The sequence below is a fragment of the Letharia columbiana genome (genome assembly GCF_014066305.1).
Source record: "Letharia columbiana isolate WasteWater2 chromosome Unknown Sc0000000_s0, whole genome shotgun sequence".
NCBI lineage: Eukaryota > Fungi > Ascomycota > Lecanoromycetes > Lecanorales > Parmeliaceae > Letharia > Letharia columbiana.
The window spans coordinates 1,829,941-1,852,704 of NW_023501036.1; the positions used below are offsets into that span (position 1 = coordinate 1,829,941).

The 22,764-nt window shown below is 50.7% G+C and overlaps 7 protein-coding genes across 7 annotated transcripts; 4 read left to right on the forward strand and 3 right to left on the reverse strand.

Moving 5' to 3' along the window:
• Nucleotides 1-676: 676 nt before the first annotated feature.
• Nucleotides 677-2,399, forward strand: HO173_000498 (uncharacterized protein; the record flags this gene model as incomplete). Its single annotated transcript, XM_037302447.1, has 2 exons — nucleotides 677-1,528; nucleotides 1,578-2,399. 2 exons carry the CDS (start codon nucleotides 677-679, stop codon nucleotides 2,397-2,399), a joined length of 1,674 nt encoding a protein of 557 aa, XP_037171026.1.
• A 1,730-nt stretch (nucleotides 2,400-4,129) lies between these two features.
• On the reverse strand, nucleotides 4,130-4,732 carry HO173_000499 (uncharacterized protein; the record flags this gene model as incomplete). Its single annotated transcript, XM_037302448.1, has 1 exon — nucleotides 4,130-4,732. The coding sequence occupies one exon, from the start codon at nucleotides 4,730-4,732 to the stop codon at nucleotides 4,130-4,132; it is 603 nt and encodes a 200-aa protein (XP_037171027.1).
• Nucleotides 4,733-7,601: 2,869 nt separating this feature from the next.
• Nucleotides 7,602-9,091, forward strand: HO173_000500 (uncharacterized protein; the record flags this gene model as incomplete). The annotated part of the gene is made up of 3 exons (XM_037302449.1): nucleotides 7,602-7,737; nucleotides 7,813-8,737; nucleotides 8,791-9,091. The coding sequence occupies 3 exons, from the start codon at nucleotides 7,602-7,604 to the stop codon at nucleotides 9,089-9,091; spliced, it is 1,362 nt and encodes a 453-aa protein (XP_037171028.1).
• A 117-nt stretch (nucleotides 9,092-9,208) lies between these two features.
• HO173_000501 (uncharacterized protein) lies at nucleotides 9,209-9,766 on the reverse strand (the record flags this gene model as incomplete). The annotated part of the gene is made up of 1 exon (XM_037302450.1): nucleotides 9,209-9,766. The coding sequence occupies one exon, from the start codon at nucleotides 9,764-9,766 to the stop codon at nucleotides 9,209-9,211; it is 558 nt and encodes a 185-aa protein (XP_037171029.1).
• An 873-nt stretch (nucleotides 9,767-10,639) lies between these two features.
• HO173_000502 (uncharacterized protein) lies at nucleotides 10,640-12,539 on the forward strand (the record flags this gene model as incomplete). The annotated part of the gene is made up of 2 exons (XM_037302451.1): nucleotides 10,640-10,955; nucleotides 11,011-12,539. The coding sequence occupies 2 exons, from the start codon at nucleotides 10,640-10,642 to the stop codon at nucleotides 12,537-12,539; spliced, it is 1,845 nt and encodes a 614-aa protein (XP_037171030.1).
• A 738-nt stretch (nucleotides 12,540-13,277) lies between these two features.
• Nucleotides 13,278-17,080, reverse strand: HO173_000503 (uncharacterized protein; the record flags this gene model as incomplete). Its single annotated transcript, XM_037302452.1, has 5 exons — nucleotides 13,278-15,743; nucleotides 15,826-16,436; nucleotides 16,490-16,807; nucleotides 16,897-17,020; nucleotides 17,072-17,080. 5 exons carry the CDS (start codon nucleotides 17,078-17,080, stop codon nucleotides 13,278-13,280), a joined length of 3,528 nt encoding a protein of 1,175 aa, XP_037171031.1.
• A 309-nt stretch (nucleotides 17,081-17,389) lies between these two features.
• Nucleotides 17,390-19,977, forward strand: HO173_000504 (uncharacterized protein; the record flags this gene model as incomplete). The annotated part of the gene is made up of 2 exons (XM_037302453.1): nucleotides 17,390-17,734; nucleotides 17,851-19,977. 2 exons carry the CDS (start codon nucleotides 17,390-17,392, stop codon nucleotides 19,975-19,977), a joined length of 2,472 nt encoding a protein of 823 aa, XP_037171032.1.
• Between the last annotated feature and the right edge of the window lie 2,787 nt (nucleotides 19,978-22,764).

The window sequence follows — 22,764 nt, forward strand, 5'->3', positions numbered from 1 at the left end:
AGTCCATCCTGTGACAGTTTCTAAAGCAGGATACCTTATTGGATCAGATTTGATCGGAACGGTATTCTTTACCGTTTTTTATGGTCTAGTTTGGCTTAGTGTTCAACCTCTTTCTATGTGTCAATGATTTGAGTTTTCATATATAGATAATGTAGGTTGTTGAGAACGTATTGAGTGTTGAGAGATTTGTCTATTTAAGAAGTCATTCCTCTCTCCAACTTTTACTCCAAACTCAACCTTCAACCTTGCATGACTTGTCAACCACAAAATTAACTCGCTCATACACAGGGGACTCCTCGTCTCCAGACATCTTAGCGCGGGTAGTTCACCCCGGCTGCTGAGCTCCATTTGGCATTTCTCCTACACAACCTCCTCAAAGTCCACACCCGTTGGAGTATCCCTCAATCATTAAAAATTTTTACAGCAGGCGCTTTTCACTTCTAGCACACCAGCCTTCTCGTCTCACTCGACTGGGGTCATTTCCAGCTCCACGCAGTACCCCTTATCTCTTATCACGGTGGCAAGTTCTGTGTTACTACAGTCTCTGACGAGATTTGCTCTGCACACGGGCCTCAACACCTTTTACGACTTGTTGCTTGACCTCAGACCCTAAGCCTGCTGCTGTCGGCTTGTTCAACCTTACCAGCGACAGCCATACATCAGCAAGTCAATAAACATGGAATTCGATAACGACCCAAACATCATACTCAAACTGGAGGCTTACGGCCATAGAGCACATGAGATATGGGCAGATCCACAGAATGAAGCATTCTATCTCCCTCCTGTGTCCCGAGCCACGAATGGAGGCTTTCGAGAGGAGGTTGTGGACCCAAATGATTTGTTTCGGGCGCTTACCCCGGATTCGGATGAACCTGGTCAAATCAAGCTTTCCGAGCCAGCACTGCAGATTACCTTCACCAAAAAGCCAAAGAACCCTGAATTGGGGTATCTTCTCGGCAGCGACCGTGAGGTATGCGACGTGTACTTAGGTTCTCAAGATGACTACATCAGCCACCGGATGTTCGTGATTTCTTTCAACCAATACAATGAGGTTATCATGGAATCCACATCAAGGAATCAAACGGTAGTCACCTACGGCGGACAGACCGGGACGCGTAGGAACTTCATCTGGACCTTTCCGCCTGACCAGAAAAACATCTATGTCAAGGCTTCCAAAATGATACCCTTCAGAGTTATCGTACCTACCCATGGAACGGGCAAGGCCGCTTATGAAGCTAATTGCCGAAATTTCATGAAGTTTGCTAAAAGCGCCAGTCACACAATGAGCCTGCTAAATTTCACGAGCCGGCCAGATACCAGACTAGCGAGCGGAGCAGCGACTGCTCACACAGCGGTGGAGCCGCCATTCTACCTTCGGACCAAGAAATTGGGCAACGGTGGTTTCGGCGTGGTACATAAAGTACGTTCAATGCCTGATGGGGGAACAGCGGCAATGAAAGAATTCAAAACCAAAAGCGCCTGGACCTTGGAGGCTGGCGTACTTCGAAAACTCATCAACACTCCTCACGTAAGTACAGCGCCTCTTCTTGTCAGGAATTAATTAACTCATCAAACAGGAGAACATCGTCAAATTCATCGATTGCAGGCTAGGAGACAGGCCGTATCTAGTCATGGGGCTCGCTCCCGGAGGAAACTTGGAAGAACAATACAAAACTATGCCATTCACCATCCAGGAAACCGGGCTCATGGTTCGTCAGATGTTGAACGCACTCGTCTATCTTCACGACAGTTTGAAAATGATACACCGGGATATTAAGCCCACAAACATCCTGTGCGACTCTCGAACTCATTTCAGACTCGCGGACTTTGGTTTGACTCATGATGTGGACGTTCTCAAGATTTGCACAGGAACGCAGATCTACATGGCCCCGGAGATGTCCGCAAACGAACCACTTACCGCTGCAGTAGATATATGGGCGCTCGGAGTGATCGTTGTCCTACTTTCAACAGCCAGCAGGCCTCCGGGCTACGAAGACAATGCAGGTCTTGAATGGTGTGAAGCTGTTATTGCCTACTTTGAGAACTACAAACACAATTTCCAAGCCATAGGATCCGACGGCCTCAAGCAGAACAACCTCAACTACCTTGTGGGACAACATATGTTGAGGCTAATGCCAGGAGATAGAAAATCTGCGCTCGAATGTCTTGATCGAGGGGATTACTTGTGGTCGCTGTTAGATCAAGACAGCGAAAATGCTGCCAATACGTCCATACACCAAGATCCGACCGGGTCTTTCTCTAACACACCACGCACCACCCACCCGATGGGGCTTCCAAATGGTGGTAGACTTACGGAGAACCGTGGAGCTTCCGAAGAGAATGGGGCTTTGGAGGAAGGAAATGGATCGAGGAGAGATTGGATCCGAGGAAGAGACTGAATCTGACGAGGAAGAGACTGAATCCGACGAGGAAGAAAACGAATCTGAAGCGGAGGCCGGGCCTTCAGGAGCACAGACCTTGAACCCTGGCCAAGGCACAGTCGGTGGTCCGCAAGCCTCCACCAATGCTCCCTCAGTCACTCCAATGATCCAGCCGCCACATCCGGCTACATATATACCCAACCTTGCCCATGGTCAAACACCGGACTTGCCTAGTCTGAAGAGTCAGATCTACGGCCAGTACGGGCAAGGTTTACTGGCGCAGATGAGAAGACCGAGAAGACAGAGAAGACGATAGGGGAGTTCTTCCGGACGAGGTAGTGGTTTGACTGGAAGATGGGTGTAGGTGCCGTGTATCGGCACAAAGGACGTGCGGCAAGTGGTCTTATTGAGTTTCTGCATGCATGCCGTCGAGGTTTTCTCATAGACTCTAGATTGAATGTGTGGGCGCGTCTTTCTGCTAAATAGCAGAGCAAATCAATCAAATCGAGAAACCAGAACAAATCCCCACTCGCATCTCTCCCCCACTGAAAGATCTGAAACATAAGAAACCCCCATTTCTGTCATAGATCGCCAATCCCGACATCCAATATCTAACTGTGCATTCTACCATCTCATACCCGAACTCCCAACACCATCCCAACTCCGATCCCCTCACAAACCTCAAATCCAGTCGAATACAATCAACTCAAACCCCATCTGCGCACCTCCCTCGCCCAAACCCATAACAAGAAAGATCTCTTCACCCACCTCGAGAAATCCCAACCATCCTGCTTGCTTCTACGGTATGGATTCCGTGAGACCTGCGTAAGAAATGAAATGAAACGAGAGGGTGCCGATTCGAATCGCCAAAACCCTGGCGATCCGTAGGAGTGCACCCGGTTTGCATCCTTCGTCTATGACTTTTTCAAGTTCGGGTGTTTGAGGGAGAGGGGGGTTGCTGGAGGGAGGGGGATTGGGGGGGGGGGGTGAGGAGTGTGGGAAAAGTGATGCAGGAAGCGGAGGTTTCGGATCGTATGTTTGGGATGGGCTGGGCGTATGAGGTGTGGATTCCGCTCACGTTTGACGGCGGGTACTTCGGAAAGGGGGGGTGTCGTTGTTACCTCTTTTCTGGAGACGCGCTTGGAGTGTATGTAGGGCTTCGTTTGCGATTCTCGCACTGGTATCTGCGTTTCCCCCATTCCCCGCCCCTTCTCCTTTTTCCGTGTATGACGTTTACGTCTACGTTTTTTCACTTGTAATACCCGAAATCCTTTTCAAATCTGCCTAGGGATTCATTTTGCGAATCTAGATGAATTGGCTTTAAAGATCCAATTTAGTTACAGTTTTCGTATGATCGGATGTGCGAGAACTTGTACTTTTCAACGTTTATTGAATGCACGTAACTTTCTGTGTTTTGTGGGTATTGCATTCAGGCTATGTGCACACCTTGTCTTGCCTGACTTGGGTACTGATCTAGTCTATCTATAAAAATGAAATACTAGTGCATCGGTAGCGACTGTGTAAAGAATGATAATAAGCGATATAAAAGCACGGACATTGGTAGCGACTGTGAAAACAATGATGATAAGGAAATATAGAAGCATTCTGTTCATAAATCTCGCCATCTTTTTCCAGGCAGAAAAGGAAGTCGTCACCGTCAACCAGCGGGTGACACTTTTGGTTTTCCAGCAGCCAAACCCATCTTTTCAGCCTGGGGCTTAGCTCTGGATACAACTCCTCTTCCGCACTCAACCGCAGAGAGTAACGCCAATGGAGCTAGCAATCGGGCAATCCGACACCTGCCCGTTAGTCGGGGTAGTGAACACCCAGGGACAAACATCATGGGTGCCCGGAGCCGGGCACTCCTCATGGAAGCAGGCGTTGTTGTTGGACGTGAGGAAGAACCCATACGGGCCGAAGGGGTTGCCATTGACCTCACTGAGATCGTAAGCGACCTGACCGGAGCCAGTGTTGGTGTACTCAAACTGCAAGATGGGCTTGGCCACTTCGCCGGAGGTTGTGCCCATCTTGATGGAGCGGCCGTTATTGGGCGTGGAGAAGACCTCGGAATACGTGCCCGTCTTGGCGGCAAGGGTGTACTCTGGGGTGCAGGAGGCCGGGTCTTGCCCACACACGTAGAGATACACGGGAAAATCGCAGTAGTTGCGAACGTTGGCGTCACCAGTCGTACCGGCTGCTACGTTGGCGTCTGCGGCGACAGGATTGCCGCTGTCTGGTACGGCAGGGGCGTCAGTGGCGGCGGCGGGGTCCACAATCCAGGACTGGCTGGCTGGGACGGCGGCGGCTGAGAGCACGAAGCCGAGGGCGGTGATGGTGGTGGTGAAATGCATGGTTGGTGAGTTTGCGGTAGTGTTGGAGGGGAAATTTGATCGGAGAAGGTCGAGGAATTGACGGGGTCTGAGCTTGGTGAAAATAGTTGTTTTGAGGATGTATGGAGTGTTTGAACGATGGAGATGGAAGGTGGAGGGAATACACCCTCCTTATATAGAGATTTCCAGCACTCCAGCCCTTGCGTCAATGTGTGTGGGTCTTACGTGTCGCTCTGTCTTCCAGTGGTGTGTACGATTCGACGCCGTATGCATTTCGTGTTCGTCGTTCAGCTACCATGACCAACCAAAGAGCCCATCCAACAGATTTCATACATTCAGCTTCGAACTTTCAGCCCAGGCAAGCACGGATGAAGAGGGTGTCCGCAAATCCCTTTTCGATCGCACACACGAGAAGCTAATATCCTGTCCCATTTTATCCCCTGTCTTGCGCCGGGGTGAAGTGGGTCTCCATCCAAATGACATGTCGGTCTCCTCCCCAAAGGGGATCATGGTACGAGCGAGGGATATTAATGCGCTATACGGGTTGAGATGGTCTCAAGGGTTTGATGAGGATTCGGTGAAGGCACACATGCTTACAACCCCATCCGAAAGCAGTCTAGGATTCAGCTAATTTGTTTCATTAGGGTGTGTGTGGAGCAGTGTCATCTTGCAACTATGCCAGACTCATGAACCTGACCTTCGGTTTCCTTTTGTTGCTGCTCATAGAGTAAGCCAAGTGGCTATCCACTCAGCCTTCGGCTCCTCATTATGAGAAGTGATATTCGTGCGAGGCGTGCTGATGATTCAGCTAGAGGGGTAGAATGAGTCGCGAGGAGGATTTCCCTTCTCCGGATAACTTTTTCAGGTTACATAACATCCACTCGATATGTTCTCTCCATAGTAGGAAGCCTCAGACCCTCGCGATTGTGCCTGACGCGTGAATGAAATTTCAGGCATCTTCTTATAGCTGCGAGTGGGGAAAAAGCTTTTCCGGCCGCAAAGTCGCGGATCTGTACTGATCGATAAACATGCAAGATCTTTTGTGCAGGAACTCCACGTGGGGGGCAAGAGATCAGGTTCACAACAGTAGACCACCAGCCTGCGAAGCTCTCACTAATTTGGTTAGCCATGCGAGCCTCACTCTTAAGTCCGTGCAACGATATGAGCTTTTACGTCTGGTGACAAGAAACCGGACAACCTCAATCTCGAGTCCATGCATGGCCCTGGGGAAACATCCGCAATACGGGGACAGGATTGAGATGAAATTCCAGTGAACAAACGCTGACTCTGGTCTTGTTGCGCCGCAGCAAGAGCTTCTCGGCAAGGGCGTGACGTGTTGATCATGGAGGGAGGGGCGTGTGAATTGGAATTCCAGAAGTTGGCTCTACCCTCAGCTCAGCTAATGGTGACCTACTACATCAAAAATGGTCTTTATTCGTCGTGCAAGCTCTTACCGGTCCCGCAGGTGTGTAGTTGAATTGTGCGTTGAGAGTAACATCATCAAATGGCGAAAAAACCACAAAGAGCGGTGTGTGATGATCCAAGGTTTCAAAAAAACATCGAAAGCTGCATTGCGTCAGTATCATGTAGGGATTGCCATTCGGTGGCGATTTGCGCGTTCCATGCAGGGAAAGCAACCTGGCCGAAAAGAAATGTGGCGCAGCAGTAAATATTTCTCGTATCGCTGCGAAAGTGCGAGAACGAACCGATGGAAAACGTGGATGACCCACAAATGATGCGTCTCGGAATTGTTGAGAAGGAAGCTTCCATCATATGAAAAGAGTGACAGAAGAAAACCTCAATCACCAGAATTAAGTATGACTCGTCTGACTTAGGCCTTGCCAGGTTTGAAGCCAGAAGGCTACAGGATTCTGGAGATTCAATCATCGAGGGATCTATTCTACCGTCTTGAAAGCCGGTCGTTCGCTCGCCATGAGTGCAGAGCAGACTGTTAGTGCGCTTTATGCCACGTTTTCCTGCGCAGCCGCTGTAAAGGCAAGTCCATCTACGTCCGGATGGCACTAGGATTTTAGATGCAACCACCAACGATTATATGGTGTCACCGGTGTTTGAGAAGGGTGTACGCAAAGTAAGCACAGATCCGTAACCAGATTAGATGATGAGTCGCCCCAAGCCTGCAGGGTTCATTCAGGGCCTCCAGGGGCTGAACACGGGGCGGCGTCCGGCACGCTATTTGGCCATCATGGGTATATCAAGAAAGTAGAAGCGTCAGACTCGCTCACCGTACTCTATGTACTCCTCCAGCGCGGAGCAAAAGTGGAGAACTCCTCCATATGAAATTTAAAGAGTCAGAGTACAGAATTGGAAGGAAAAAAAATGGGGGACGATTCAAGCATTGATCACGGCTGAGGCCCGCACCGGAAGTCTTAATCTGTCTGAAACGACGGCTCCCGAGGACTGGACCTAGCGGTCAAAGAAAGAAACATGACATTTTTACCCGGTCTGCGTATAGTTTCAGTCTTTTATCTTGGCGGGGGATAAGTCGAATTCGCGGGGTTCGTTAATAATTCGCAAAGAGCGGCAGCCTGTAATGTACTCGTACGTGTACAGGTAATCTTAGTCTAAATGGCCCACGGATTGAAGCTAGATACAAGTACATAAGTATGGGGACTCATGCACACAGAGTTCCATATACTCAAAAAATTAGTTTACAAGCCCTCTCGTGCGTGTCAAGACTTCGAAAGAGGCTGTCATAAGACGACGTGAACCGCAGGATAAGGGCATACAAGAAATGCTCGAATAAGAGGTGTTTCAGGGCTGCTATATTGGCTCTGCACTAGAGTAACAGCCCTGTAGCTAGCTTTTCCCGCAAAGTCTTTCATTCCTATTTTCGATACCCAGCGCTCCACTGGTGGCTCATCAGCACGAAATGTCTGAGAAGAAGCGTAAGAGGCATGAAGAGAGGCCTGATGGGCGACCTTCCAAGAAGATTGCGGCAGAACGCCCTTCTCAGAACATTAAAGTCTCCGTGATCGAAGACGGCGATGAGTGGGTGCCTGTGCTGGGTGAGTGCAGCTAGAGCTTTTGCTGGCTGTAATCATACTAACAAATACCATCGCTCTTCGACTGACTATCCACAGCGTCTACGCCAGGCCTTAACATATCCTCAAACCTCTCCATGAAACCTTACACAAAAGCCAGACAAGACGCTTCTACACCCTCTTTACCAATTCCAGAGCTTCTGCTACATTCTTCTGCGCACCCTACGCTCGATTTTATAGCACGCGAAGAGTCTTCCAATAGGTCAGAAAGTCACTTGAAGCACTACATTGGAGTCTACGACCCAGAGACTGGGAAACTGCAGCTTGTGCAATCACGGAAACTGGTTATCCGGAGCACTCTGCGCTCATCTGAACATGACGAGAAGGGCAGCGATAGTGAGAAAGATGCACCGACCAACCTGTCCGCTCGCTCCAATCTCGGCCTCGCCTTCGGCACCAAGAAGTCACAGAAAGCTATCCGTGCCCTTACTGCCAATGCCATCAAGGCTTCTCCTACGAAATCGAAGTCCCAGACCTCTGGAACAGGTCGAGCTCTTGATCCTCTTGCCTCCGCTGTTGTGTCGTCAATGACCCAATCCACATCGTCTATGCCTTCTCGGGAACAGATGCAGGCCGACATCGATGAAAACAAGCCCATACCAAAGCCAAACTTGGCCGCTGAGACGCCGGCCGAGGTCTATCCAGTCGAGCAGCTTGTTGGCGGTACAAATGTTCTGAGGAATATGAACGTGCAGGAGTTGATGGACAAAGTGAACGCTGGGGAGACCGTGCAAACGAAAAGTCTATTCGTCAGCAGACGATTGAGAGCCGTGGTGCAGAGCGCTGATGTTAAGACGGTGAGGACGCTGACATATATGCTGTTATTGTTGGAGTGGCAAAAGGGCCTGAAGCTGGGTCCCAGAGCAGCAAAGAAGGTGCCGAGAGACGAAGAAATGGGACCCTTGATAGAGCAGTACGGGAGTGAGGTTGTGCGTGGGGTCGGGAGGAGATTTACTGACCGAGGGTATGTTTGACCCGTATCTTGTCACTCCAGACACTTTGCTAACGACGCCCCAGCGAGCTCAACAAATGGCATTCGGACAACCTCATAACGCATATCTGTGCCCTGGCGCTCACCATCGACAATTTTGAAACGGACATGCACGACATCCGCGAAGACCTGAAGCTGGAAGCCAAGGATGTTCAGAAATACTTCAAAGAACTTGGGTGTGCTGTCACTCCGCCTACAGAAGTGGAGAGGGAAAGGTTGAAGATCACCAAGGGTGAAGGAGTGGGCCATCGCATTGCGAGGCTGAGACTGCCATTAGTGTTTCCAAAGATAAAAGGACCAATGGCTGGAAAGAAGAAGAAACGATAGGAGCTTACGCATCTGCATCCATTTGACAATCTTGCAATGACTACGATGGAAATACACGTTACATCGAGACGAATAGAGCTTCAGACACCTACTTCCGGCAGATCTTGGGAAAAGTTCTCAAGATTGACTCATCGCCGCGCCAGTGGCACTCATACTGGTCCTTTCCTCCGACAGCATCGCAATTCCGCTCACAACAACCTCATCCAATCCCTCCTGTCCGAGCTCCACATTTATCTCCAAAATCCCCATCGTCTTCATGCTCATTCTCATATCCTTATACTCAACCAAACTCTTCCCGTTTCCATCCACGAGCTTCATGAATCCGGTCTCGGAATATCCTCCCTTCCAATACACCTCCCCCAACCCTGCGCTTCGAAGAGTGCGTTTGTCGGTGGAGAACAGGCCGCCTTCTTTGTTCATCGACACGGTACCGGAGGGGAGCTTGAGGGTGATGTTCGAGGCTGTGGAGAACCCGAACTTCTTGGTAGCGTGATAGGTGGCGGTGCCGGCGATTTTGTTGCGGTCATCGGCGTGGAACACTGTCATGTGAGGGGCGGAGTTGGCGTTCCAGCGGACGGTGTAGAGGAGAGTCGCATCGTCGGTGTCGAGGATGGTGTAGGTGCTGCCTTTGTCATACACATTGAGTGTTCGAAGTGGTTTGGTAGATCCGAACATGGCGGGTTTCGTATATCTGGTATGATTGTAATACGTGGTCAGTTGGATTGTGGAAGTATCTTGAACGAATAAAGTTGAGGTGGTGGATCATTGTTATATCAGTAGCGAGCGATAATGGCTCATGGCGTGGGCCGATAGCAATGAGATCTGCGAAACGCTGTCTCGCAGAAATGAGGCAGTGCCGCAGTGCGAGTATTTCCGTTCATTGTTAGAAGGATCGTGCATTTTTGCGCGCATTAAACCACATCGTCCACATCCGAGAGCTCGCGCACCCGCGGGGCTGCTGATGCATCAATGCGCACCTGCTACTCCGGGACTCTCCAACCCCTAAGGCGGGTTTCCCACGGCACGGCCGAGATTGACCTACCGGTCAGTTCATAGGAGGAGATCTGTCACAGAGATGGAAATGTAAGTCACAGCATACAGTGTACGGACTACCGTTCTATGTTTGACTCGAGTCTTGTTGTCTCTGCGTGCTGCTGACTAGAGTAAATCTTTGAAAGTCGACAGTTCTGGTGGGTTTGGCGTCGATCACTGATTCTCATACTCTAATAACTTGGCGGTCACCGATCCTCGAATGCTGGTAGGATGAATATGGGTAAACAAAGGACTTGACTTAACTTAGGACTTGGTGTCTGACTCAGCCTGACATTCAAATTGCTGTGATTGGCCTTCTTCTTTGTGTTTTTTTTTTGGTTCGATGGTACTTTAGTGCTTACCTTAGCCTTCGCACGTCACGGGTTTACGGCTAACATCCGACAAATCAGCCGGTCACCGTATGTTTGGATATTATTGACACCATCAACTCTACTATCCAACTGTCAATTGCACAGACAAACAGCCATACTACGGTACTAGAACCTAATCTTCACAATGGAGGCTCTACTGAGGCAATCCCGCTCCATGTGCCCCTTCCTCAACAAGACATCTCCCGCCACCCTTCGATCCCTCTCCACCACCACTCGCCATGTTTCTCCCGGTGGAGGAACCATGTCCAATCTCCAGGTCCTCGCTCGTCGCTGCCCTGTCATGGGCAAGGCAATGAATGCCCAGGCTGCAAAGACCGGCACCAATCCTTTAAATGGCGTCTTTGGTGGGGTCCGGGCCTACGGTGGGAAGGCAAAGATCCATACTTCGAGGCCTCAGAAAGCGTCCGTGGCATCTGACACTTTGAGGGATAAGTTGCATGGTACGTCAAGCTAGCCTATCTTCTGGGAGTACCCATTGACTGACGTTGCGAGCAGTGCCTATCCATCATACCCAGAAGCCGAAAACCAAGGTCCAACCAGAAGCTGTCGCTCCAGGTCCAAAACCTGCGGCTCCAAAACTGGCCACATTCGACTATGAAGGCTTCTACAACACCGAGCTGGACAAGAAGCACAAAGACAAATCCTATCGTTACTTCAACAATATCAATCGCCTCGCTCAAGAGTTTCCTCAAGCCCACATGACAACCCGGGACGAGCGCGTCACGGTCTGGTGTTCCAACGACTACCTAGGCATGGGCCGCAACCCGGAAGTTTTGAAGACGATGCATGAAACTCTGGATACCTACGGTTCCGGCGCGGGAGGGACCCGCAACATCTCCGGTCACAACCAACATGCCGTAGCCCTTGAATCGACCATTGCCCGCCTGCACGCGCAGGAAGCAGCTCTAGTCTTTTCCTCCTGCTACGTCGCCAATGATGCCACTCTCGCTACTTTGGGTAGCAAACTCCCAAATTGCGTCATCCTCTCCGACAGCATGAACCACGCTTCTATGATCCAAGGCATCCGCCATTCTGGCGCCAAAAAGCTCGTCTTTAAACATAACGATCTTGCAGACCTAGAAGCCAAGCTTGCTTCTCTACCCCCAGACGTCCCTAAGATCATCGCTTTTGAGTCTGTTTACAGCATGTGTGGTTCTATTGGACCTATCGAGGAGATTTGTGACCTTGCCGACAAATACGGCGCTATTACCTTTCTAGATGAAGTTCATGCTGTGGGCATGTACGGACCACACGGCGCTGGCGTTGCAGAACACCTAGATTATGAAGCCCATGTCGCTGGTCGACCAAAGGGCACGATTATGGATCGCATCGACATTATAACCGGCACTCTCGGAAAGGCCTACGGATGCGTTGGTGGCTATATCGCAGGCTCAGCCAAGATGGTCGATACCATTCGCTCGCTCGCACCTGGCTTCATCTTCACCACTTCCCTCCCACCTGCGACGATGGCAGGCGCGAAGACAGCGATTGAGTACCAAATGGACTTCCAAGGCGATCGCCGCTTGCAACAAGTGCATACTCGCTCGACTAAGCAGGCTTTGGTCGAAAAGGGTATACCAGTCATGCCAAACCCAAGTCATATCATCCCGGTCCTCGTCGGCAACGCGGAGCTCGCTAAACAAGCGTCCGACCTGCTGTTGAAAGATTGGGGCATCTACGTTCAAGCCATTAACTACCCTACCGTTCCTGTCGGCGAAGAACGCCTCCGCTTCACCCCTACGCCTGGCCACGTCGAGAAGTACCAAACAGAGCTGGTAATAGCCTTGGACGCGGTCTGGAACCAGCTCAGTATCAAAAGGACAGCTGATTGGGCAGCGCAAGGTGGCTTTATAGGTGTAGGGGTTGATGCGGAAGCAGTGGAGCCGTTGTGGACAGATGAGCAGCTGGGACTCCACAGCCGAGCCGAGAGAGCAGGCCTCAGAGTGCTGGAGGAAGAGAAGGCGATTCAGGGCTCTATCGACGAGATGGGTGAGCTTCCCCGTGCCGTGGCAGCCGCCGCTTGAGCTTGAGCTTTGCCAGGAACGTAGAGATATGGAAGGAAAAAGCCGTAAAGTTTGGAAGGATGCGGAGAAACATCAGCGATTGGGACAACGTTAAAGCTACGTGAGCATGATCATGACTATGTATGACGAATCCTCAGGATATAACATCATTTCAACGACCAACTCCACAATGCCTTGTTGACCCAAACCTCCCTTCTCTCCCTCCCCTCCCCCCGCCACCAGACTCCCAACCCACAAGCTCCTACCCCTGAAGCTACCGTCACCACCCCCCCCCCTTTTCCCTAAGCTTGAAATATCCGTCATTTGGATCCTATATACCTAAAGCCTTCTCCTCTACCTAAGCCTTTCTGAAGAACGGTTGCTTACACTCCTCGGTTTTTTATCGCTTCCCTGGCTGCTTACTTTATCTAATGTATTTTTTATTTTTTTTTTGGGGGGTCTCATGCCTGGAGGCTGGTTGGGTCGTGTGGGATCGTGTTGTTTTTCGTGTTGGGTGATGAGGTGGTAATGAGGGGGGGGTTTGGATTGTTGTTGATGCGCCTGTTTTTGCTTTGGTTGGAGATGGTGGATTGTTTTGGGTTGGGATGACTTGGATGTTTTTCTACCTAAAAACACAGGCATAGGTGGTAACATTTGCAACGTCAAGGTTGGGTTTTGTATACATGGTGCGTCAAAAGCCTACGGTTTAAGTCTTCACTGTTCATCATCCATCCCGCTTTCCCTTCTTGATATCATTATTTAAACAATATTTCCCCACCGCCTAACACCCCTTCCCTCCTCCAACTCCACAACCCACCACAAACTCTCCTTCGCCTTCTCCACCTGCCCACCCTCCTCGTACGCCCTGGCCAGCGCAAACCACGCCTCGCTGTTATCCCACCCCGTTCCACTCTTGGTCAGTGCGGATAAGAGACCATAGGCTCGATCACGAGCTGCAAGTCTGGATAGTCGATCTGGTGTGGTGGTGCTGTCGGAGTTGTTGTGGGTGGTAATGTTAATTTGCTGGGAGGGCAGGGGAGGGAGGGAAGCAAGCGTGGGCGTCGAGGGTGGTGGTTCGATTGGGATGGCAGGGGTGACAGTGGGAGGTGGGGCGGAGTAGGCGTCTAGAAGGATGTTGCAGAGGCCGACGGTCGCGGCCGCGTGATCTGGGAAGTGTCCCAGTGCCGTTTCGTATGCCGCCGACGCTTGGTCGACATTTCCCAGCGAGGTGTGTAAAGCCGCTCGTTCAGCAAGCACGTCAGCCCACAGCTCGCCGCAGGACTTAACCCCACCGTAGCCTGGCATAGCAAAGTTTTCAGCGCTGCTGCCTTCGCGTTTCGATATAAAGGTTTCGATCGATTGCACATGAGTGGTGGCTTCTGAGAGGGCGCCTTGAGCGTCGGTAGGCATGGAGGCGCGGCGGTAAAGTGATGCTATCAAGAGCCAGATCTTTGTGAGGAGGGTTAGAGTATGGCGGCTTTGGTCTGCCGGAGAGAATTGTGGTTCTGCAAGGGGAGGAAACTTGTGGAGGGTTATCGGCTGAGGGCGTTGGCGTTGAGAAGGTGGCGGCTTGGGGGCGACAGGGTAGGTATTGGGGTTCTTTTTGTCCATGTTTGCAGTCGCTGAGGGGATGAAGTGGAGAGGGTTGGGCGGGTCGGATACAGCTGCTGGAGACGAAGGCATCGAGGGCATATCGTGGGAGATGGCAACGCCAACTTCATCGGAAGCGTAGCTGCCGTCCTCGTAGACGGAGCCATCGCCATGTCCATCTGCTGGTGTAGTTTTATTGTGTCGATGTCTTGTGGGAAGACCTAAGCTTATGCGCTTTCGAGATCCATCCGCTGTAGAGGTCCTGGGAGGACTTGCAGCTCGACCTTTTCGGATGCTGCCCATGCTCTTTCGGCTGTTGCGCTTGCGGAGCTTCTTCGATTCATGTCGCCCGAGGAAATGTGAGTGATGGTTCGAATCCTGCAGTGTTGAAGCCGTGTCACTGGTTACTGAGATAGTCGGCGCCTGAATAGCCTGGTCAGTGGCTTCAGAAGATGGCAACGAGCTTGAATTCGTGTTCTCAACTCTGCCGGTATTCTTTCGAGATGGTAGGCCTAAAACGCTAGCTCTGAAACTTCGCGGTGTCGATGTCCCATTGGTGTTTGCAGGAGATGAAATCACTCTTTCAAGTGGCTTATCTGGGGACTTAAAAAGCTTGGTGTAGAGACCTAGTAGCTCTCCACTAGCATTGACAGCTTCCTCCGGGCCGTCCACAACCTCTGCGAGTGCAAGCTGGGTCATCTTCACTTCTATGATATTCTTCCTTTCCGACCACTCCAGGTCTTTCAGCGAATCCAGTAGCTTGAGGTCTCCGTAAAGGATCGCTTTGCCCCCATATATCTCGAGAGCTGCTTCACAGGAAGCTATTGCTGTCGAGAAGTTCTGCCTCGCACTAAGCAACAGGGCTAGAAGATGCCAACACCTAAGCAGGAGTCCTCGTCTGTCTGGATCAAAGTCCGATCCGTCTTCAACGCTGTCACCTGCGAAATCTGTTGCAGAAACCCCGTTCGTGTTGGGCCCACGGCTGCTGGCAGACAACGCTTGTTTGGTGGCGGCGATAGCACCATCCAAATCTCTGGTCTCCGCAAGTACGAACGCAAGCGAATAAAGGAATTCGACGTTGCGTTCCTCTCCAAACTCAGGATCCAAAGCAATTCGGAAGTCAGCTATCGCCTTTGCCTGTAGGTCTGGTCGCGATGCAGTCTCGTAAGTCAGCCGCGCCCAGCAGGATTGACTGATACCTAGAGCATGGTATCCAAGAGCCAAAGCTTTCCCTGAAACAGGAGGTCTGGATGGTTTTTGTTGATCTACCAAGTCCTCAGGTACATCTTCACCACTTACAACAGGCTTTGGCGATGAAGTTGAATGCAACCTTTGAAGCCAATTCTCTGTAACATGAGCAATACCCAAGGCCCTCTTAGCTTCCTTTCGCCGTCCGTAAGTGCACAGCATTTTGATACCTGCAGCGGCTGTGGCTAAGGAAGTTTCGTCGTCGTCGAGGCCTATCTCCGGCTCTCCAGAATTCTCCACTCTTGCTTTGCCCTTGACGAGTATCTGCAGGTAAGAATCGAGTGCTTTGGTAGCAACATCAAATTCTGCTATAGCTGCATGTACAATGAAAAGGTGGCGAAGTACCCTTGTCGAGTGAAAGCTTTTGGTAGCTGCTCGATAGAGGACCTGTGAACGGTACTGTTAGCGCTCCTTTTCGTGGGCCATTACCATGTCCTTTAAAGCTGTTGCTATCCAGAAAGCGACCTACGTCAAGCACTCCGCGGCCTAAAGCAGCTTTGCCCCCTTCTCCAAGCTCTTCGTCTTGCCATGTATGACCGCACATAACCCCCCAATTCGCCATTACCTGATCGACCCAGCTTTCAATTTGTGAATTGGCTTCATCTGCCCTTGGAAATGAGGTTTCTTTAAGAAGGATACTTTCATAGGTGGCTTCGACTTTCTTGAGCTCTACGCCTTGTTGTAACCTGGAGTCGAAGACGTGCTGGGTGGTCTCACGCTGTAACAAGATAGATAGCGTGTCGTAATAATGACCCCATGTACGCATGTAGGAGTTATGCCGGTCACCGGCCTTGAAAAGCGTACCCGTGATCAATGCACTTTTGGTATCCCAATATTTTGAATACGCGCGAAAGGGTGCAAGAACCCTCGATGGTGGCACTGCCAGTATCGAAGGTGACACTTGGTTGGCTGAAACGTGACGGCTAGAAAGCATACAGTGGCGAGTAAGAAGACTCTCTGTCCAGTACCGATTTTCCGGAGTATTTGCAAATGTGGAAGGTAGGCTTGTGATGTACGGCAGCATTGACTCATAAGTCCGAATCGCCTCCCCCAGACTGTTCGTTTCCTCCAGCGAGAGACCTGGTTCCTTGAGCAACTGTTCCTGTCTGACCAAATTGGGCATGCATACGTACCACGTAAATAGGCGCCTTTGATGATACACACCTGTGTCCATCGCGCGGTGATCCCTCCATCTCGGCTCAAGCGATCAGAGACTCGATCGAAAGTCGGCGGCAGAATCGAAAGTGCCAGGGTAGGGTCCCCAACGGTCGAATGTATCCATCCCAAACATATCTGTGCTTGGAATGCGTCTTCATTGAATGCTTTCTCTTTTTCGGTCGCAGCTTGTAGGGGGGGTATCAACTGGGACAGAGCGGTCGCGGATGAAGAGGTGATAGGTCGGCCGGATACTTCAGCTATGCGGCGTTCGGTCTGTGCAGTAAGAATGAGGCCTAGAGATGGCGCCGTTCAGCTTTTCTCTCATCAACGTGACGCGCGAGAACATGAATGAAACGTTGCAGGTTGTGCACAGTATACGAACATTTGCGTTGGGGCGCATGCTTCCCAACCTTCCGTGTCAGCTCTGTGATCTCCTGCCAGTGGCCGTCACAACGAGCAGCATCGAGAAGATCGAGATAGTGCCGAGCTTTGTCTGGCTCTCTTTGCTGAATCTCTCGTCAGCTGCATTGACATGGCGATTGAAAGAGGATACTGACGCTCAGCATGGCCCCATGAGACTAGAATCCGCCTATTTGCTAGGCAGTGCTCTCTCTACCAATGGCCAATTGGGTGGGTAGAGAGCTCATTCTTGATAAATTTCACCAAAGTCAGAGCGCGAACTCCCCCATTAGTAGTTAGCGCCAACCATGGTGGGATTGATTACGTGTATTTTTGGCTACGGCAATACTGAGCGCCAAGCCAAAAATCTCTCTCTTCCAGCTTTTGTCCTTTGACTCGCAGCAACCTTGTATGAGAAAGGGCAAAGCACTAGATGATGCGTTTAGTCGATTCGAGGTGCTCACAAGGAGACGATCATGGCACCCCAGGATGCGTTCAATCCACTGCGAGTGGTCACCCAGCGCCTCTCGTCTACGCCTTCCAAACAACTTCCACACGTTGCTCCCTATCTGGCAACTACAATCGCTCAATGTGTTAAAGCTTTCGCTGCGTCTCCTAAGGAAGGCTACGTTGCGGGTGGACCAGAATCCGCAGTAATAATTCACAAACTTAAAACTCAGCTTTCTGCGTTACTACAAGACAAGAGCCCAGAAGCTAGATATGCAGCAGTGGTCTTAATTAAAGCCACAGTCGAAGTTGGAGGTTGGAACGTTTTGCAGGGGGCAGGGGCATGGGTCAGAGGTCTTATTAGCATTCTCGGAGTAAGTCACCTGTCCGGTATATATCGAACCTTTCGTAATTTGTTTTTATATCGGTCCCGCTCGACAGGCCGTATCTTGAATTGTAGCCTCGTGATGTATTCTGATATCTAAAGCAGAAGCACGATTCATCAAGCACCAAGAAGCTCTGCATTATCACCATAACTAGAATCTTCCTACTTACGCACGAACATCAGTCACTGGTTAGGGAGATCACCACACCTTCGTTGCCAGGACTCATTACAGCGTGTCTTAATCTCACAAAATACTCACCCTCGCCCAAGCCAGCTCAACAGAGCCCACTTCTTCTGCATGTAGTTCTGCATGCATTAAGCGAGCTGATCGCTATCCACCCGACATCATTCCGTCCATTCGTACCGCAGATACAGTCCTTGACGCACCCGCTGATTGCTCCCACACCCTCAAATTTTGAAAATGCAAATAACCCAACTTCCACCTCAGCATCTATATCCGAAAGTGCCCGACATTTATTTGTCTTACTCCACGTTTCCGGACCCAAGAATACGGCTGGAGAAGAATGGGCAAAATCTCTCGACGCTCTGATTGATTCTGTGCAAAAGACAGGGAACAAGGTTTTTCGATCATTGATCGAGGATTGGACATCTTCGATAGCGAAGTATGATGTTGCAGGTTCAAATCCGGTCGAGGATGTTGTAAACGACCAGAATCCAACACCATTGGCTTTGCCTGCTTGGACTGGGATTCATGCTGGAATTGAGAGACTTGACGGTCTTCTGCACACACTGCAGGCATTTCTAGCTTCTGCTAATGCAGCGGTTGTATCACTTCCAGTAGGTAATATCCTCAACTTGGTCGACAGGGTACTTTCGATTTTTCCACCAGGCAATGGGAGGAACCCACGAATAAAGCCTGAGATTGGCAGGGATGAGCGCGAGGGGCTATGGGTCGGATTGCCTCGGCTTCAGATCTCAGCAATAGGAGTCTGCTCACTCATGATTTCGCGTATGGGTCATAACTCTGCAGCAATAGCTTCCACGATAATGGAGCAGCTTTTATGGACCTTTGAGAGCCAATATGGAAATGATGATTTTCGAAGAGCAGCATATGGGCTGGTGTCACAGATCCTAACCGCATTTGGGCCTTCGTTGCCTAGAACCCACGCAAGGTCACTCTCTCGATGCGTTAGGATGTGTTGCGAGGACCTCTTGCCCTCTGTTGAATCTCAAGTGCAGAGTGGACAAGCTTGGTTTCCTGAAACCAAAAAACATCCAAATGGGATCGTATCTTCAACGAATGCAGACTCGTACCTAAAGCCTGCGACCAATGAGGTGGACTTATCGGGTACTTCCACCAATTTACTCCAAGCGGCACAGGAGCTTCTACCGCTGACATTAATAAATCTACCCAACGCGTACCTTCCATTCTCTCTTCGTTGCCAAATCGATCGAACGGCCATAATCACAAATAACAAGAAAGCGATGCTGGCAAGTGTGATGAATCCAACTTCCAGACGCAAAGGACAGAAGCAGACAAGCAGCATTCTGCCTTTACTTGCGAGGGCGCACCCGGAAGCCTCGGAGGTAGAGGCCCTGCTGCGGCCCCAAATGCCTCCAATACAGTCTCGGCGAAGCGATGGGGAAGAGATGGAGTCAGATCAGGATGAGGACATATACATGTACGATCACCCTCAAATCGACGATTCCGACGGACTCTATCATAATTCGATAAATGTCAATAAGAACGCCAACGTCGGAAAGAACATCATCGCGGTAGAACATAGCGGCGCACAAGTAGACGCTACACCAGGTGCTGTTGAAAAGAGTGCTCCGGGCACAGAGCCTACAGTTGATTCCAAGATTACAGCAACAGGCTTGCCGGAACCTAGGCCTGCCTTCTCCTATACTTCAACGAAGCGTGATCGGGAGGAAGTTTCCGATTTTGGCAAACAAGAATTTGTTGAGGGCGATGGGACAGAGAAAATCGAGATAGAACGGGCTAGCAAGCGATCAAGAGTGGGTTTTGATGAAACACGAGAGGAAACTTCACTGGGACCAGAGCCCGCAGATCCCGCACTCCTGGACACTGATGGATCAGCGCAAGCCGTCAAGAAGGTCTCTGCTTCAAACTCTGCTGCTGTATCAGGTAGACAGCCTATTCTACAGCAAGAGGATAGCGATGAGAGTGATTTTGAGATGCCAATTTTGAACCTGGACCCAGATACGGACGAGGAGGAAGAGGAAGAGGAAGAGGAAGAAGATGATTGAATGCCGTCAACGGAGACTCAACAGGATCTCTGGCCAAGTCATGTACGCTCTTTCTATGGCTTGAAGCCTGCTAAACCACCACATTGTCAGGGACAAAGCCGCAGCCTACTTGTTGCTAAGAGGATCGGGCGGTATTTTTTCAAACCTCAAAGAAAAGCGACATCGAAGGGTATTCATCGCCGATCGAAAGAGATGCCAGTAGTTGGGAATTCGATCCCTCAAGATGCAAGAACCGCCACGCGTTGCCATTTGCATTTGTGGCGACGATGACTGTATCTCAAACGACTTGCAGTTCGCCTAGCACACCAGCCCGCTTCGCCACCATCTGTCTGCGGAATACCACCTCGCCCAAAGCCCTCCCCAACGCCACCATCCATCCCCTCTCAAGGCCCGCATTGGACTAATTGGTAGCGGCTCATAAAGCCAGATCCCAGTCGCCGCAAAATCATCCGCAACTATCGGCCCTACAATGTAGCACCAAAGCGCCACAATGACCAGGTTTCCTATCTCTCTCAACCATGCAGGAATCCTCGCTCTCAACCCCGCACTCTTCATCCTGCCACTCACCGCTCTCTGTGCAATGATCCCTACCGGCTGCAGCATGAAGAATATAAAAGAGCCGTAGATCGGCCTTGTATCCCCCAGTGTCGTATAGGAAGCACAAGCATGTAATAGCCCACTGCAGGCGAAGGCTACAGCGACCCTTAACAGCGTCCCCTTCTGCGACTTCTTCTCCCAACCTGTTACCCGGCCTGCAAATTCTCCGGCTTGTTCGAACGCATAGCGGAAAAGCTGATGCCACCACTGACCCCAAACACCGGCTAGACCTTTACGATAGACTTGGCTTGGGGGACCGAAAAAGGGGGGTAAAGCCAGGGCCAGGCGTGTTGGCCTATATTGTTGGGACCCAGGAGTATTCCAAATACGAGAGGAGCGAGGAGGAAAATTGTGAGGAGAGACGCGTAGACGAATGCTAATGACAGCGAGATGCGAAAAAGGCGCGGGTATGGAAATGGCGATGGTGTCGAAGGCGGCAGGCCCCAGAAATAGGGATCCTGAAGCGTAATTGTCTTGAGAACATCTAGGGCGATCAGGCACAGTAGGAATCTCGGGAGATCACGTCGGATGAGGTCGGTGCGAGTTAGGAGAGATCTTGCGTCGGTTGATGCTATAGAGGGGTCTTCGAGCGAGGACTGAATGTGCGGTGGTGGAGGTGGAAGGCCGGAGATTTGATACTTCCAGCGGACGCCACGGAAGTTAGAGACGAGATCGCAGACCCAGTCTAGCCGGTGCCGAAACGTTGGCGGGAGAGTTTGCCAGAAATATATTTCTCTTTTGCTAGAATCTGACCTGTTTCTTTCTTCCCGCGGAGAGCCGGAAGAATCCATGGCTTCTCCATCAACGCGCCGTGCTCTCAAAGCCCCGTCCATCAGTCTCTCAGCTCCCGTCGTGGCCCCCTCCGCTTGATCAACAAGCAAACTCTCATCCGCACCGTCATGCCCTTTAATCCTCCTAAATTCTCCTCTAGCATCATTCCAAATGATCAAGGTCGCACTCCACAACACCGCCCATGCGTTCAGTAATCCAATGCCATACCCCACCGTCACCATAGAGCTCCTACAATTCAGGATGGAGTCCACAGACAAGTACACAATAAGAGCGAAAAGTGGATATCGCGCGTAATAGACCACTTTTGAATTCGTTGGGGGAAGGAGCAGGTAGAGTATCAGCAAATATGGGCCCAAAAGCCCGATATGGCCATACAAACGGCTTGTACTCTCCTGATGCCAGTCCTTCGTCGAGTCGTTCTTGGAATTGGCGTAAGACATCGTAATGAGAGGTGGGCGTCGGATTGAGGACGTGAGGAAGGAGCATCTGATTGTTGCTAATGCTACTCGTATCCAAGAAATAAGCCAGCTGTGGGACAAGGAGGTTTCGAGTGAGATATCGGCCTGAGGTTGCCACCGCAAAACACTTTAGTACTGTAAGAATCTCTGACTCAGTTGTGAACCGTTGGTTTGGAAGCGCGCTAAGCGATGTGCGCGGGAGCGGGTCGCTGTGGCGCAGACTCCAACCTCACCTCTCTTCTCTGATTGACTCCCAATATCCCATTAATGTGTATCTTAGGCTTGTGGAGAGCCATGATCCGAAAGTTTGAGGGGTTATTTGCCATGCAAAAGTGTCAGGGCACAGGGAAGAAGCCCGCTCGGTGGGTCGGATTTCGCAAGTTGGGCGCGCAAGTTGAAAGAAAATTGGTTCGATTGAAAGGTTGTTTCCCGAAACAAAGATACATGATGCAGGCTCCAATTTCCACTATTGATAAAATTTAAGTGTCATGGAGCCTTTGAAATCTGCTGTCCGGAAGAGAACGTACGGGAGACAATAAGCAAGCTGTCCGGTATGCAATCCATGAAGCTTCGCTGGAGATCGGATGTGGACCATTGCAACAGCCATGAATTATCAGATATGCGCTCCCCAATCTATTAATGATCGAGATGAATAGGGATGATCTAGCCCTCCGAGTGAATCAGCTATAAGTCCCTTATGATCATGGGTTGCCTTATTCTGTTGGCACGATCCCCTATTCCTGCACCGCTATCAAGAGATGTGGAGCCTAAAGAAGCTCAGGAATGCAAGAATGTTGGGGTTTGCACCCTGGGAGCCATTCAATAGGGGCAGTATGGCAAGCCGGCGTGGCCATGTCTTGTGGGCATGATTCTCTGCAAATTATCAAAGCCTGAGGATACTTACTGAGCTTGAGAGACGCCAATACGGCTAGACTGTATG